At 41.8% G+C, this 17,556-nt stretch overlaps 1 protein-coding gene across 3 annotated transcripts in view; it reads left to right on the top strand.

Annotated features, from left to right (window-relative positions):
- Positions 1-17,556, top strand: part of cfap20dc (CFAP20 domain containing) — a 168,089-nt gene that overhangs the window by 125,454 nt on the left and 25,079 nt on the right. For all 3 annotated transcript variants that reach the window (XM_069189315.1, XM_069189314.1, XM_015347091.2), the window contains exon 16: positions 15,570-15,664. In XM_069189315.1, coding sequence (XP_069045416.1) covers positions 15,570-15,664 — 95 coding nt within the window. The remainder of the gene's footprint in view (positions 1-15,569; positions 15,665-17,556) is intronic.

Below are 17,556 nucleotides of genomic sequence, written 5' to 3'. Positions count from 1 at the left end.
CAGTTATAATAGTACTGTTATGGAACAAGTAATAGGTTTATTCCATGCTGAAAAAAAGAAGAAAGAGAACACAACGTTTCGGCCGTGGACCCTTCTTCAGGTGCATGGAATAAACCTATTACTTGTTCCTTTGCAGCCTACGCATGCTGACTCAGCTACCCACCTGAAATAGTACTGTTATGCTTTGGCTGAGACCACTCCTGCAGTTGCCTGGAGAAACACAAACATTCCCACAAGCTCTCAATCTATCACAGAGCCTTGTTCAAACGAGGTCGGGATGCCTCTCGATTAGACCAACAATCTTCCAATCAGGCAGTCAATGGTGATCTCAGTTGGTCTCATCAAGGTCCCTATTTAAGGTTGGTTAACCCACTGTGGCGTTGTTCCATCATTAAGCTTCCTAGTGCTTATGTTATCTTTTGCTCATCACTCACATTTCTCCTATAATTTTTGCTGCCTTAAGGAAGACTCAGTGGAGGACATTTTCCTGACCTCACCAGCTCTTATCATTTTTTTCTCCTCTTGCCGTTTTTGTATTTTTTCATCATCCTTTTCTTTTCAAGACTTCAGTTCGCCACCTCCTTCCCTTGTATTTTTTTGGATGGGAGTCTCATCTCAATCAATAAGTCTTCCTACAGGCTTACTTGCTCCAGTCTTTTCTCCCTTGGAAACGGACAGGCGCTTTCTGTATCAGCTCTCTCCAAATTCACTCTTTAAGCCATTCTCAATTCAATCCAATTTATTTTTATATAGTGCCTTACACAACAAGGTTGCCCCAAGGTGTTTAACAAAACAAGTTACCATACATGTGAGTACAGAACAGAAAAGACCAGAAGACAACGGAGGAGAGGAACCAAAAACTCCTTAGTAAGGAGAAAAAAACCTCTAGGGGTTCAATGTCAACTGGCTGCCCAACCCCTTTGGGCATGCTAACATTATACAATTAAAAAAAGGGATAAATGAATAAGGGTATTAATCCATCCATCCATCATGTCTTCTGTACGTCAGTACTCCATGCAGATCTCTGTAGACCAGCAAAATCTTCCTATACGATAGCTGTATCCATAATGTCCCTCTTGGATCCATGGCAGTGATGCAGCATCCAACTCAGATGGTGCCCAACCCGAGCAACATTCAGACATGTGGGGAGGAGAATAGGATAGTTTGATCAGGACAGATTATCTACCTGGTGGGCCAACACAGAGACACGCAATGTCATGTACAGCAGCACCAGCAGCCATGGTTACAGCAGGCTATGATATAAGGTATGAGTAGGCTAGCCTGAAGTAATAGGTTTTCAGTCTGGAGTTGTGAATACTGAAATTGACTTGGCGTCCTGAACATGGGGTGGGAGATTATTCCATAAACTAGGGGCCCTGTAACTAAAGGCTTTACATCAACTGTTTTTTTTATTAATGCGTGGAATATGAAGAAAACCTGCATTCGGTGATCTAATCGGGAGACTTGGATTGTGTACATTAATAAGTTCCATTAGACAGACAGGTGCCTGACCTCTGAGAGTCTTATAATTAAGTAGAAGGATTTTAAAGTCCACCCTGTATCTGACAGGAAACCAATGAAGAGAGCTAAGTATAGGATTTATATGGTCGTACTTTCTGCTCCTAACAATTCTAACTCCCGCACTCTGAATTTGTTGTAAGGTGTTGAATGAGTGATGGGTGCTCCCTGATAGTAGGGCATTGCAGTAGTCTAACCTGCTGTATACAAGAACATGTATTAATTTCTCTCTGTCTTGAGTGGAGAGAAAAGCCATTACCATTCTCTGTTTTAATTCTCTGTTAAATTTTGAAACACTGCTCTGAGATCTGTACTTGGGCTTTGGCTAATCACCATGCTGCACTTCAGGCTTGCAGCTGCTGGAGCATAAGAAAATGTTGGAGGCAGGAAAAGGAGCTCCAGAAGAACACAAAAAAATGGCTGGAATTTTATATCATTGAACAGTCTTGCTACAACAATAAGAAAGAAAAAATATGTGTAATATACTGCATGACACGAGACTGCAAATGCTGGAGATGATGTGTGTAATCTCAGCTTTATCCGTGCCACTTTCCCTCTCACTCTCTCCACATGAGCAGTGCAGGCACCATTTCCCTTGCCCCAGCAAGAGCTACCCTTAAGGCAGAAGCTCAAGTCCACCCTTTCTACGGCAATCCAGGTACTGTACTTGTGATGATTTTTCTCAATCAATGTGACATTACATTCTCCATGCAGCCATCCTCCTTCCCTATCAAAAACTCTGAGAAGGCCTATTTAATCTCCCCGTTAATAGTTGAAAACCTGGCTTGGGCATCATTCTTCTGGAGACAGTTAGATCACTTCTTCAGCAACAAAACTTTCTTTATGGAGGCCATACAGCAGGCTTTTGACAAATCTAGCAGGGAAGCTGAGTTAAAAAAAACGACATTCACTTTAAATCCCTTGCCAGGGGATGGGGGGCGAAAGCTCTACTGTATGTGCAGTTTCTGCACTGAACTGTCTAATGGAATCAAGGTCTTGCTGGCAGGCCTGTTAATTCCAAACTCCCTGGAAGAGCTGACTACCTTGGTCACCTGTTCATCTTCAGAACATTCAGAACATCAGAACATCAGAACATTCATCTGAAGAACACAGTCAGGAGAGGCGTAGAGGATTCCACCTGACACACTAACTACCGATTTCTCAAACCCTCTACTTGTCTGAGGACCCGAGACCACATCAAACTACAACAGAGAAACCCATGCAGCCTGGCAAACATGGCTTTTCCCTTATGAACATAAATGGGGCAAATGAGAAGGCCTCTACCCCTATTGCAGAGCAAAAGACCATCAACTGAAGAACACTCCAACTTGTCTGGGAAACACACCTGGCCAGTAGATGGGGAGCAGAGTAATGAAGCCAATTCACAGAGGGGGATTGTTAGGAGGCCATGATTGATAAAGGCAGATGGGGAAATTTGGCCAGGATGCCGGGGTTACACCCCTACTCTTTTTGAGAAACACCCTGGGATTTTTAATGACCACAGAGAGTCAGGACCTCGGTTTTACGTCTCATCCGAAGGACGGCGCCTGTTTACAGTATAGTGTCCCCGTCACTACACTGGGGCATTAGGACCCACATGAGCCGCAGGGTTAGCGCCCCCTGCTGGCCCCACTAATGCCTCTTCCAGCAGCAACCTTAGTTTTTCCCAGGAGGTCTCCCATCCAGGTACTGACCAGGCTCACACCTGTTTAGCTTCAGTGGGTTGCCAGTTGTGAGTTGCAGAGTGATATGGCTGCTGGCGGTGACTCAGAGGACAGTCAGTGCCAGGCAGGCTGGGAGTGTACACATTGCGAAAGTGTTAACACACTGTGTTTTACGAACTGCGGGATGAAGTCAAGCAGTTCATGGAGGTGAAGGGAAAACCTGTCAGGGAACTCAATGATAGCAAGTGGCTGTTTGATCGACTGCGCTCCAAACTGACCGACGTAAACCTGGAAAAGCAGTTGTGAGTAGCAACATTATCAATACCAGCTAACATCACACACCTCACCAAAGAGAGACAGTTCAGCCATCACATTAAGGGTGAGTTAATTGAATGTTTGACCAATTATAGCAGGCTTATTTTTAAATTGATAATTTTGTATGGCCCGCGAATTATGTTATAAATATCCAAATTACCCTTGGCAGAAAAAAGGTTCCCCACCCCAGACTTAAATGAAGATCTGATCACATTTTAGGTCAAATTTATGCAGAAATTCAGAAAATTCTAAAGGGTTCACAAACTTTCTAGTACCACTGTAACCCCAGCCTGGAAGGGCAACCTGACAATTAGTGTCATGGGTATCAAACTGACAAAAAGGATGCCTGAGGAGTATCAAAAGTTCAAAAAGTATCATTGATGCATTTTCCAAGCAGAAAGCTCAAATCTTTCCATGCATTGAGGCTACAATTGTGTGATTGACCTGCTTCCTGGAACCATGCCCCCTAGTGGACCCCTGTTAACTCTCTTACCCCCTGAATCCAAAGCCATGAAGGCATACAATAAAAATAACCTCTAAAGGGCTTCATCTGTCCTTCCTCATCACCTGCTGGGGCTGACTATACAGGGACTTAATAAAATCACTTGAAAAAACAGTATTCTCTTCCTTTAATTCCATTTCTCTTGGAAAATGGCACCAGGGCAGCCATTTTTTCTCGAAAATAGACCTGTGGAGGACATACAGTTTAATCTGGATCCGAGAAGGGGATGAATGGAAAATGGCGTTTAACACCCACTCAGGACACTACAAGTACCTAGTCATGCCATTTGGACTATATAACTCCCCTGCCATCTTCCAAATATTACATCTTTTTGGACTTCCTGGATAAATTGATGGTGGCCTATTGAGATGACATTCACATCTTCTCTCAAAGCTACTTGGAACACATTCAACATGTCTGCCAGGTTCGCCAACATCTCCAGGAAAATCACCTCTTTGCTATACTTGAGAAATGTGAGTTCCAGAAGTCTGTGGTGGCATTCCTGGGTCATATATTATTTCGTTCTGGACTTTGAATAGATCCCAGCAAAGTTGCGGCCAACAAAACCTGGTCCATACCCACCTCCCTCAAACAGATTGAGTACTTTTTGGGTTTTTCTAATTACTAACAACAATTTATCTGACTTAAGTATGTTTCCTCCTTCACCTTACCAAAAAGAGTCCCAATCAGGGAAAGTGGAACCCAAAAGAGCAGCCTGTTTTCAAAAAGCTGAAGAAGCAATTCACCTCTGCTCCCATTCTTCAACACCCTGTGCCTTCTTAGCCCTTTGAAATTGAGGTGGATGCCTCTGACACTGGTGTGGGTGTGATGCTGTCCAACAAATAGGGTCACCACCTACTGTATGTTTCATCCCCGTGCATAGAATTCCTGAAACATATCCTCAGTGAAGTGAAATTATGATGTAGGAGAACGAAAATTTCTGGTAGTGAAAATGGCCCTTGAAGATTGGAGACACCTTCTGGAGGGAGCACTGCATTCATTAATGGTTCAAGTTCAAGTTCAAGTTCAAGTTTATTGTCATTATACTCATATACAAGTATATGGTGAAACGAAATGCTATTTAGCTAGCTTTCAGACGATAAGTAGTACAAAAAAAAGACAGAGACAACAGGCAGTGTGCAAAAACAACAACAGGCAATGTGCAAAACAACAAAAAGATAACAGGTAATGTGCAAAAACAACATCAGATGTGCAAAAACATGCATATCTAAAGGATAGAAATTATGGGGAGTGAACTTTTTGACATGTAAGGTAGAGGTGGATTTCAATGTGTGCTTGATTTTTTGGTAAGATAGAAGGCACTGTGAGGTTCAGATCATAGGTCAAATCAAACAGTCTCTGAGTCTGGTAGTCCGGGCCCGAATGCGCCAGTATCATTTTCCAGATGGTAGAGGGTCATAGAGTCTGTAGCTGGGGTGTGTGGGGTCTTTGATGATGCTTAGAGCTTTCCTCAAGCACCGTCTGTCATAAATGTCCTGTATAGATGGGAGGGCAACCCCAGTGATGGACTGGGCAGTTTTCACTACCTGCTGTAGGGCTTTACGATCAGCAATACTGCAGTTGCCATACCACACTGTGATGCAACCTGTAAGTGTGCTTTCTGTAGTGCATCTGTAAAAGTTAGTGAGGATCTGGGGACATATCTTAGCCTTCTTCAACCGTCTTAGGAAGTACAGGCGCTGTTGCACTTTCTTGATCAGACAGGTGACATTGAGAGACTATGTGAGGTCCTCGGTGATATGGATGCCAAGGAATTTAAAGTTACTGACCCTTTCGACTTCAGTCCCATTGATGTGGATAGGGGCATGTCCGTTTTGCAGTTTCCTGAAATCAACGATCAGCTCCTTTGTTTTGCTGACGTTGAGGGTGAGGTTGTTGTCTTCACACCACGTTGTAAGGAGATTGACCTCCTCCCCGTAGGCCCTCTCATCATTGTCTGTGATCAGACTGTGGTGTCATCGGCAAACTTGATGATGGGGTTGGTGTTGTGTTTGGCCTTACAGTCGTGGGTGTAGAGTAATGGACTAAGCACACACCTCTGGGGAACCCCAGTGTTCAAAGTGTGCCGGAGGTGTGGTTTCCAAGCCTGACAGCCTGAGGTCTGCCTGTCAGAAAGTCCCGAATCCAGTTGCAGAGGGTGGTGTTGAGACCTAATGCACTGTTTCTTGACTAGTTTCTCTGGAATGATAGTGTTAAAAGTTGAGCTGGTCAATGAATAGTAGTCTTGCGTATGTATTCTTTTTGTCCAGATGGGATAGGGCAGTGTGTATGGCAATGGAGATTGCGTCATCTGTGGATTTGTTGGGCCGGTAGACAAATTTGTACAGGCCCAGTGTGTTTGGAATGGTGTCCTTAATGTGCTTCATGACCAGCCTCTCGAAGCACTTCATGATGACAGGTGTTAGTGCCACCAGTTGGTAGTCATTAAGACATGTCGCTGTGGTTTTCTTCGGTATTGGGATGATGGTGGTTGTCTTGAAGCAGGTGGGCCAGAGACATGTTGAAAATGTCTGTGAATACACCCGCCAGTTGATTGGCGCAGGCTCTGAGGACACGACTGGGTATGCCGTTGGATCCTGCAGCCTTGCGTGTGTTCACTTTTAGCAGAGATCTCCTCACCTCATCTGCAGAGAGTGAAAGTTGCTGGTCATCTGCGGAGGGTGCAGCTCTGTTGACTAGTTCTGTGTTGCTGGCTTCAAACTGAGCATAGAAGGTGTTGAGCTCATTAGGCAGGGAGGCATCATGGGCAGGTGCACAGATGTTCTTCCTCTTGTAATCTGTGAGGGCCTGTATACCTTGCCACATATGCCTTGGGTCATTAGTAGTGAAGTGTTACTCTAATTCTTGTTTGAGTGTGTTTTTTGCATGTTTAATACCATTGTTTAGATTTATCCTGGCTGACCTTAGTTCTGATTTATTGCCCGATTTGAACGCTGCATCCTTTGCTTTGATAAGGATGCAAACCTCACTGTTCAACCATTGTTTCTGGTTAGGAAAAGTTCTTATTTCTTTTGTGAGTGTGACATCATCAGCACATTTCCTGATGTAGCTAGTGACTGACGATGCATATTCCTGTATGTCGGTGTATGATCCCTGTGTGGCAGCCTCTTTAAACACACTCCAGTCAGTGCGTTCAAAACAGTCCTGCAGAACTGATTCAGCTCCTTCAGGCCACACTTTCATTGTTCTGACCACTGTTTTCACTCGCATGTGCAGGCACGACCACCTTCATTGCTGCATATCCAGTGTGCAAACATACAAAAGACTCTTGACAAGCACCAACAGGTCACTTACACACCTTTCCCTTTCCCGACGAACTGTAGCAGCAATTTCACCACTGGTCTCCTCAGCTCCCGGAGGTATTCAGTCCTCCTCATAGTCGACCATTTCTCAAAATCCACACACTTCTTCCCTCTGCCTAGATTACGACTGCTGTGCAAATGGCAGACATATTTACAAAAACAGTGTTCAGGCTCCAAAGATTCCCCTCTACCATTCTTTCCAACAGAGGATCTTTATTTTTTTGCCAACATTGACCAAGTGTCTACCGCCAACCGAGCCCTAGATCTGGTGGGAATTCGGCTAGTGATACGGGACAACCTGCAGAAGGCAGCCCAGTGGAAAGGACTGTTGTCAATGAAATACCCCAGTGACAGCCCACTGAAAGGAAAGGACTGTCATCAATGAGATACTCCTTTCCTTTGTCCGGAAGAAGTTCTTTACTTGACACCTCTGTCTCCAGCTGCCCTCCTGTAAACTGGCTCATCATATCAGTCCATAAAAGTTCCTGGAGCATGTGAGCACCACCACCTACTATCTATGCCTTCCACACTCCCTAGGGTGAAAATTATCCTAGGCATAAGCAGCCTGTCTTCACTTTCTAATTCTTCCAATGAAACTACAGGTGTCTTTGCAATGATACGAAACATGAAGAGACAGTGGTGATTCCACATTAGTTGGATGAATAATATAAAATAACAGCCACTTCAAGTTTTTTTTTAAAACAAAAAATATAGTCTCTTATCTAATCCATACAACACTCAACATATTATAGAGTGTCACATTCAAAATAATATCATTTTTATATATTATATCGGTGCAAACTTAAAAAATTACTCCCTCTACAGTGCCTGGAACCCACACCGCTGCCCCCTGACTCCCCAAGACTGGTGAGATTAGCGCTACTAAACACCCACTCCGTGAACAACAAGGCTCTTCTCATATGTGATTTTATTACAGAACAAAAAAAAAACCATGACTTTCTGTGCTTACCTGAAACCTGGCACAGACAAAATGAATGTTTCCTCTTCAACCAACTAGTCCCTCCGAGGTACAGTTTGTTTCACCTCCCTCATCTTTCAGGCAGAGTGGGGGCATTATTGTTTTTCTCATCTACTTTACAATTTGAGTCCTGTTACTGTACCTCTTCTATCTTCTTTTGAATGTCTTGTTTTAAATGTCTGTTCCCCAAACTACCATCATTGCCAGGGTCTATAGACCACCCAGCCTTTTTAGGTGAGTTTTCTGATTCACTTTCATTTTTATGCCTCAGATTTAAGAGGATCCTTATTCTTGGGGACTTTAATATACATACTGACTCACAGTCTTCCAGTTTAACTAAGGATTTTCTAGCTCTGTTGGGATGCTTTGATCTAACCCAGTTTGTTCTTAGCCCAACACTTTCAAAGGACACATTCTTGATTAAATATTTGCAAATTACTCTTTTGTTTCTCACTTTTCTTCGCTTGAACTACGCGTCTCTGACTATTTAGCTATTCTTTTCAATCTGGAATTACCTGTTTCTTACACTTCCCCCCACATTCCATAAGTTTTTGCAATTGGCGATCAGTTGATCTGCCTAGGTTCACATATTCTGTTCTATCCTCCTTGTCTTGTTTCTCTACCTCTGATCCTCTAGAGGACAAAATACATTTGCTTAATAGTGCTCTTTTATCAACCCTCAACACCTTCGCTCCTCTAAAAACTTGATCAATTTCTTTTTCTCACTCTGTCCCCTGTACACCGACCATCTGCAATCAATGAAGGCAGTCTCCTGGGAACTTGAACATAGGTGTATCTTTCTGGGCTAAATGTACGTTATCAGGCTTGGAAGGACTACTTGTCTGGATATAAGGATACGATAGAGCCTGCTAGATCCATCTACTTCTCTCACATCCTTGAAAATAACCATAACAGCCCTAGACACCTTTTCTCCACCATCAACAGACTGCTAAAGCCAAACTGCCCTACTGCATTACCTGCCTCTTTGCGACTTTGCAACACTTTTTAAAATGTATTTCATTCCAAGCTTGACAACATCAGGCATCTCATTCTCTCTACAACGCATATCATTTCCACACCTCCTCTCTGCATGCCGAGCTTTACTGGATCCTTGTCTCTAAGTTCTCTCTACCACCTGTATGTTAGGTCCCATTCCCACCACTTTATTTCAGTCCTGTTTCACTTCTCTCTGTGCCATTGTCCTCAACATAGTAAATGAATCCTTGAGTACAGGTGTTGTACCAAGTAATCCTCAAAACTGCCAAACATGGTTCAGGACAATCTAAATGATTGTTGCCCCATCTCCAACTTACCCTTTCTTGCAAAAATTCTAGAATGCACTGTTACAGCTAAATAATTACCTCATTGCAAATAGCCTTTTTGAACCCCTCCAATCTGGTTTCCAAAACATCTTCATGGACAGAAACTGTGCTGGACAAAGTCACTACAATCTTAGAGAATCTAAGTACAATTTTATTAACTTCTGATTCTGGTTCTCTTTCTATCCTCATTTTCTTGATCACAGTGCTGCTACTGTTAGCCATGATATCTTACTTTCTCATCTTCAGACTGTATTTGGAGTTTCTGACACTGCTCTCAAATGGTTCAAGTCTTACCTCACTGATCAATGTCACTTTGTCTCTCTTGGCTTGCGTGGTCTGAGAAAAGCATACATTTAAAAGGTTAAACTGATTGAACTAGGTAAAGAAGTTATTAGAAAGATTGGAGCAAATGTGTTCAAGTGAGTTACGAGCACACATTTGCATAAGAAAGCCAAACTACTAGCTGTATGTACAGCGGCAGTTAGCCGGTCTCTTTAAGAAGGGGTTGAGTTACAAAGCAGGAGCTCAGATAAGGTAACATCAGAGTAAAGACAAAGTATTAGACAGAAAGTTTACAACAAGACCATCAGTTATGGGACCATGGATGCCAGTCTCTGTAACCTAAAGAAAAGGTTTACAGTCGTCTCTCAATTAGAGGAGATGGATTAGGTACCATTCAGAGAGGCATCTCCAAGGAATACATTGACTCTGAGTGAAGAGGAGAGAAGCAAGGGAGGAGCAAGGGTCAGCACTCCCCACAGTTATTTCTAATAAATAACTAACCTCTAATTGTTAGTCACTGGGCACTGGATGTGGTCACACAGAAGCACACTTGGTAGCTGCCATGTCAGAGCTTCCAGTAAGAAACAGGTTATTGTACAGGGGTCCAATACAAACAGGAACTACCTGGATTGTACTGTGGATATAGTGGATTGTGCTGCTTCTAATCTAGGGTTAAGAGCACAGATGAAGGCTAGTATTCTCTCACCTCACAAGGTGAACCTTTTAACATTGAATACATCAATTCAAAATCAATGAGGGAGAGGGGATGTATAGTATGGATAGCTTGGTTGTAGATATCTACCAGATTGATAGAGCTCTCAGTAATATTTTCACAAATACTCTTGGTTTCAGGGATTAGACAGGTGGGTGTCGGAAATGGATAACCAGAGAGCATTCTTTGTACAGAAGAACAAGTAATAAGTTTATTATTGATACGCAGCTACCCACCTGAACTTCTTTGTACAGAAGTTCAGTAGAAAAGTAAAAGTTAGCTCCCTCCATAGGTTACTGTAGCTCCAAAGGGAAGGAGCTCTGTTCTTATCAATGGGTGAAAGCAAATTAGCTCTTTTGGAGGGGATGCTGCTCTTTTAGAGGGGATGCTAACCCAGTTCATTGCTGGGTTAGGTGATATGGTTTCCATCAGTAGCCAAGAGCCTAGGGAGACATAGTAGTAGGAGTGATTATATTACTTTTACTGAAAGATTTAAGACTACAGGAGAGATCCCTGGTAGTAACCCCAGAAGGGGACAGGGTTGTTCAGGTTAGAACACTAGGAAAGACTGGTTACAAATCCTGGAGGGGATTTAAGATTCCCCAAGAGGGGGAATTGGTTAAATCTTGGTTATGATTACAAACTATGGAAGGAGTTTGGAAGAGAGGGTGTCCTAGTTGAAATTATGCTCCTGGTTAGGTAAAAGTTTCCTCTTGGATGTATATTTAAATGGGTTGAGTAAGGCAACACCTAGAGAGCTATCTCTGTGGAACAGGTCGGTTCTGAAGAAATAGATGTCTGAGAGGGGCAAAGGCTAGCTTGCCCCATGGTTTAACTCTGTTGGATATGTGCACCAGTAAAAATCCCAATGTGTAAAGGAGATTCAAATCTATAGGAAAAGATGTCTTAGAGTTTAAGCACTATGCATTTAAAGTAGTTAATGAGAGATAGAAGATGGGTGATTGAAATACGAATGCTACTACACTAGGGTATTGAGTAGAAAGTTTTAAAGCACTGAAGAATAAAACAGGTGACTTGTCTCTACCCTGGAAGGGGACACAGTTAGATTAAAGGATGTGGTTACAGACCCAGAGTGTGCTTGGGTAAAACAGGGCGAGTAGCAAAGGGAGGCTGAAAAAGGGAGAATTATCTTCAGTCAAAATTCTACTCCAGGGTAGTACTACTAGCAGAGTCAGCTGGCAACATCTCAGAGTTTTTAGTCTATGAGTTAAGGGATCCTGCAGTGAGTAAGTCCTTGTGGTAGCAAGGGAGCACTCTTTGGATTGGTAGTCAGACAGAAGCACTGATCTCAGCAGGTGGCAGAGTTTTCCTTCCAAGATGAAAACAAAGTTCTGATGTACTATATAATCTCAGAATAATAATAATAATAAAAATAATAATAATAATAAACTTTATTTTATATAGCGCCTTTAAAGGTGGCTTCTCAAAGCGCTTTACAGGATGACAATAACAATAAATAAGAAGACTACAACAATAAATAAGAAAATTTCACAAGACAGGACACAAGTATAATTACAACAATACAACAATAACAATAGAGGAGACCGTGGAAGATGGTATTAAGAAGAGCAGAGGGGTGAAGAATGGAACCAGTTAAGTAAAGGCTTTTCTGAAGAAGAAGGTTTTGAGTCTGGATTTGAAGGAGTTTAGAGAAGGTGACTCTCTAATATCCTTGGGCAAAGAGTTCCAGAGCTTGGGGGCATAGCAGGAGAAGGCCCTGTCGCCCATACAATGTAGACGGGCTTGGGGGACAGTAAGGAGAGCAGAATTTGAAGAGCGGAGGTTGCGAGGTGGGGAGTAGGGCGATAAAAGTTCAGACAGGTATTGAGGTATTTGACCGAAAGCCAGTGCAAGGACTCCAGGATAGGAGTAATGTGAACACTTGCACTAGACCTGGTCAGGATTCTGGCTGCTGAATTTTGGACATACTGCAGCTTGTTCAGAGTAGCTTTAGATACCCCAGGGAGTAGAGCATTGCAGTAGTCAATTCGAGAGAATAAAAATATGTTGATTAGCTTTTCAGCCACAGTTAATGATACCATAGGGCGTAGTCTTGTGATACAGTGCCTTGCGAAAGTATTCGGCCCCCTTGAACTTTTCAACCTTTTGCCACATTTCAGGCTTCAAACATAAAGATATAAATTTTTTATTTTATGTGAAGAATCACCAACAAGTGGGACACAATTGTGAAGTGGAACGAAATCTATTGGATTTTTGAAACTTTTTTAACTAATAAAAAAATGAAAAGTGGGGCGTGCAAAATTATTCGGCCCCTTTACTTTCAGTGCAGCAAACTCACTCCAGAAGTTCAGCGAGGATCTCTGAATGATCCAATGTTGTCCTAAATGACTGATGGTGATAAATAGAATCCACCTGTGTGTAATCAAGTCTCTGTATAAATGCACCTGCTCCGTGATAGTCTCAAGGTTCTGTTGAAAGCGCAGAGAGCATCATGAAGACCAAGGAACACACCAGGCAGGTCCGTAATACTGTTGTGGAGAAGTTTAAAGCCGGATTTGGATACAAAAAGATTTCCCAAGCTTCAAACATCCCAAGGAGCACTGTGCAAGCGATCATCTTGAAATGGAAGGAGTATCAGACCACTGCAAATCTACCAAGACCTGGCCGTCCCTCTAAACTTTCAGCTCAGACAAGGAGAAGACTGATCAGAGATGCAGCCAAGAGGCCCATGATCACTCTGGACGAACTGCAGAGAACTACAGCTGAGGTGGGAGAGTCTGTCCATAGGACAACAATCAGTCTTACACTGCACAAATCTGGCCTTTATGGAAGAGTGGCAAGAAGAAAGCCATTTCTCAAAGATATCCATTAAAAGTCTCGTCTAAAGTTTGCCACAAGCCACCTGGGAGACACCCCAAACATGTGGAAGAAGGTGCTCTGGTCAGATGAAACCAAAATCGAACTTTTTGGCCACAATGCAAAACGATATGTTTGGCGTAAAAGCAACACAGCTCATCACCCTCAACACACCATCCCCACTGTCAAACATGGTGGTGGCAGCATCATGGTTTGGGCCTGCTTTTCTTCAGCAGGGACAGGGAAGATGGTTAAAATTGAGGGGAAGATGGATGCAGCCAAATACAGGACCATTCTGGATGAAAACCTGTTGGAGTCTGCAAAAGACCTGAAACTGGGACGGAGATTTATCTTCCAACAAGACAATGATCCCAAACATACAGCAAAATCTACAAAGGAATGGTTCACAAATAAACGTATCCAGGTGTTTGAATGGCCAAGTCAAAGTCCAGACCTGAATCCAATCGAGAATCTGTGGAAAGAGCTGAAAACTGCTGTTCACAAACGCTCTCCATCCAACCTCACTGAGCTCGAGCTGTTTTGCAAGGAAGAATGGGCAAGAATTTCAGTCTCTTGATGTGCAAAACTGATAGAGACATACCCCAAGCGACTTGCAGCTGTAATCGCAGCAAAAGGTGGCTCTACAAAGTATTAACGCAAGGGGGCCGAATAATTTTGCACGCCCCACTTTTCATTTTTTTATTAGTTAAAAAAGTTTCAAAAATCCAATAGATTTCGTTTCACTTCACAATTGTGTCCCACTTGTTGGTGATTCTTCACATAAAATAAAAAAATGATATCTTTATGTTTGAAGCCTGAAATGTGGCAAAAGGTTGAAAAGTTCAAGGGGGCCGAATACTTTCGCAAGGCACTGTATTTCTAAGGTGAAAAAAATATGTTTTGACAGTATGCTGTACATGTTAAGCCAGAATCGAATATAACCCATTGTAGAATGGAATACAATTATTAAATTCTCTGTCCTCACAGGTGAAGTAAGTAAATTATGGTAGTAATTCTTGCTTGTAACGTTCAATAGTAAACTCGAGTGTGTAAGTTACAATTAGGGTAACAGAAAGGTAGCTCTACGGAAGAGTAGAGATATAGTAGCAGTACAAATCCCTGTAAATCCTAAGTTCTAGGTGTCATCAAAGGCTGGTTGTTTGGTCCTAGAGTGTGCAGGATCTGGGAGATTGTTAGAGATTTCAGGTCAGCCTCCCCAGAGCTGAATAACAACAGCACTGTAAAAAAATAGTTTCAGGTCAGCCAAATTGCCACATAATTTAATTCAGCTAACAGAACAACCATAAATCACTGGTTTGGCATTGCACAAAATGAAGTGACGAATCGCTGCTCTGTTACAATGGGTGAAAGTTTTCTGTAATCAGAATATTATTTTCAGAACATTTAAAACAGATTAATGTTATTTGGAGATTTTAACTTGGAATAAAAGTTCATAAAACCTATTTCTTAATTTTATTTTATAGATGTCTCTGTATGACTGTTTATGCTGTTTAGGAGGAACGTCTAAATGTTCTTATTTTGAATATTTTGTTATGTTGTGTTGTTTAAAAGCCTGTTTGTATTTATCTTTTATCTGCATTCAAAAAACCCAGAAGCTGGGTAGTTTTTAAACTCTATACAGATGTGATTTGACCTTACTTGAGAAAAACAGCTATAGGTTATTGAAACACTTATGCGTGCATTGTTGTTATTCAGGAATAATTTGTGAAAAGCCAAGCCAAATAACAGAATATAATAATCAAACTACAATGCTGCAGCTATAGATATAGAAATGCCATCTGTTTGTGATTCTGGGCTGTTTAATTTAATTCTACAGGCAGAAATATGATTTGGAGGGAACAATACAGATACACTTGAGAAAATAATCACAATGTCATATGAAAAAGGGAGCTGTTGTGCTGAACCAGCAATACTATTTTTAACAAAATAGCCAAACAGACCTTGGAAGTGATGAAGGATGAAAAACCTATTTTAAGGGAACTCTATTGCAATCAATGCAGGAGTTTGCTTTTGTTGTTTATAATATGTTTAATGTGGGCTATGATTTCAATTTGCACAACTGCATCTTTAAATCACTTTTATTTGTTTTGCAGAGACTGGCTGAATGTTTTCAGTCCACCAATCATTCCTCCCAGTCAACAAATGAGAGACCAAGATGACAGCCTGATCAAAAGGGACATTTCAAAAGGTATAAGTTTAAACTCTGTAACCAGGTAATGAGGATAGCAAGGGAATGATAACAAACACACATTTGTCAGGTAAAAAATGAACCTTGCAGTGGTTTGGAGGAAGTAATAATCCATAGGATTATTAGTAAGAATGAGAAAATGTGGGTAAGGTGCACAAAATGCATTTACGCAACAGAAATTAAAAGAAAGATTCACAACTGCAAATGTACCTACAGCTACAGTTTCCTCTTCCCACTGATATAAGAAAGGCATGGAAACAGTAGTGGGGACATCAAAGAACCTAAGTTAGAGAGGAAAAGTCAGTATGTAACTATCTGGCTACTTTTTAGGGAAACCTACTCACATCTCTGCTACAATAATAGGGTAGTTTAAAGATAGGTGATTCATTGGGTTCTCTATTCAGAGCAGTTCTGAGTAGAGGCAGTGGTCAAAGGTAGGAGGAGAAGGAGGCTGGCTCCCTGCAAATGAGCTCATACCTGTTAAAGAGCTCAGGTCTCCTAGAATTAAAGAGACAGCAGCCAAGGAAATATAGAATACTCTAATGTGAACTTGTAAAATAGTAGTAGACTCAGTTGTTGCTACTGTATGTCAGGTCTGCTGGTAAGGTAATGAAGACAGTTGAGTGGACCTGGCCAAAGTATATCAATCATGAGAAGGTTTACACTGCTACTAATGGGTCTACTGAGAACAGACTAGGGTTTCTTTTCTGTCTTAACTTTCAAGGAGTTGGTTAATAACAACATTATTAGTTTGTCAGTTGGTCTATGAGGGGTTTTCACCAGTCGGGGAATAACCCACAAGCAAGAATTAGAGAGGGACACTTCAGGATTAGACACTAATGAGCATGGCCTTGGATTCTCTGCTGGTGGCTGAGTAGTGTCCAGCAAGGATGTTACACCTACTCTACGGTTTAGGGCAAAGCTGGGTCCAGTCCTGGAGTAGTCCTCCGAGCAGATAGTACATGAGTACTCTAACTCAAGCTGTCGCTCAGTTACTCTAAGAAACATGGCTATAGTCTCTTTTTACCCCATCTTCAGCCTTTAAGATACAGTGCCTATTCTTTCTTGTTGCTGTTGTTTCAATTAGGTTCAGCATGTTTTTTCCTTATTGCACATTTAAAATTCTGAACACAGAGAGTGTATCAAACTGCAGCTTGAATATCATTTTGTACATGACATTGTGCCTCTTACAGTACAATCTGACAGTGGCCAGTGCCTGCAATTCACAGAACTATGATTATTTATTTCCTCTCACTTGACTGTAAGTCTCGCTGAGATACAGAAACACATCCTCAGGCATTGATTCATTTTTCCATGCACCGAGACTGGTGATGGTTGTATATTGATCTAACTGTTCAGACTTAAAGGGTTTGAATTTCAGTGATTTGTTCTATAATCTCAATATATTTCCAAAAGAGGGGGAATTAGACTTCTTTTAATATGTATTGTAATCTTAATTGGTTTATTCCCTGAGAGAATTTTGATTTGAAAAAGCATTTATGAAGTCTAGCTTAAACCTCAAAAATACCATCAATAGTGCTAAGGGAGGGACAACATGCACATGTGAAAATTCAGAGTGATTAATCTATTTATATTCACCTGTGAAGCCAATTCATAGATGGGTTTAATTAGGAGGCCTTGATTGGTAACACCAATGGGAAATGTGGCCAGGAAGCCATAGTGACACCCCTAATCTTTTCAAGAAACGCCCTTGGATTTTTAATGACAGATAGTCAGGACCTCAGTTTTACGTTTCATCTGAAGGATGGCACCTTTTTACAGTATAGTGTCCCTGTCACTATATGAGACAAAATAAAGAGTGAGGGCTGAATGGCCCAGCTGATTCATTACGCGTAAATCTAGGAAAAGAACAAGGTGTTTGTCAGATGAAC

The sequence above is a fragment of the Lepisosteus oculatus genome, chromosome 4 (genome assembly GCF_040954835.1).
Source record: "Lepisosteus oculatus isolate fLepOcu1 chromosome 4, fLepOcu1.hap2, whole genome shotgun sequence".
Lineage (NCBI taxonomy): Eukaryota > Metazoa > Chordata > Actinopteri > Semionotiformes > Lepisosteidae > Lepisosteus > Lepisosteus oculatus.
Note: the sequence above shows the minus strand (reverse complement) of the source record. Positions and strands in the feature narration are given on the sequence as shown.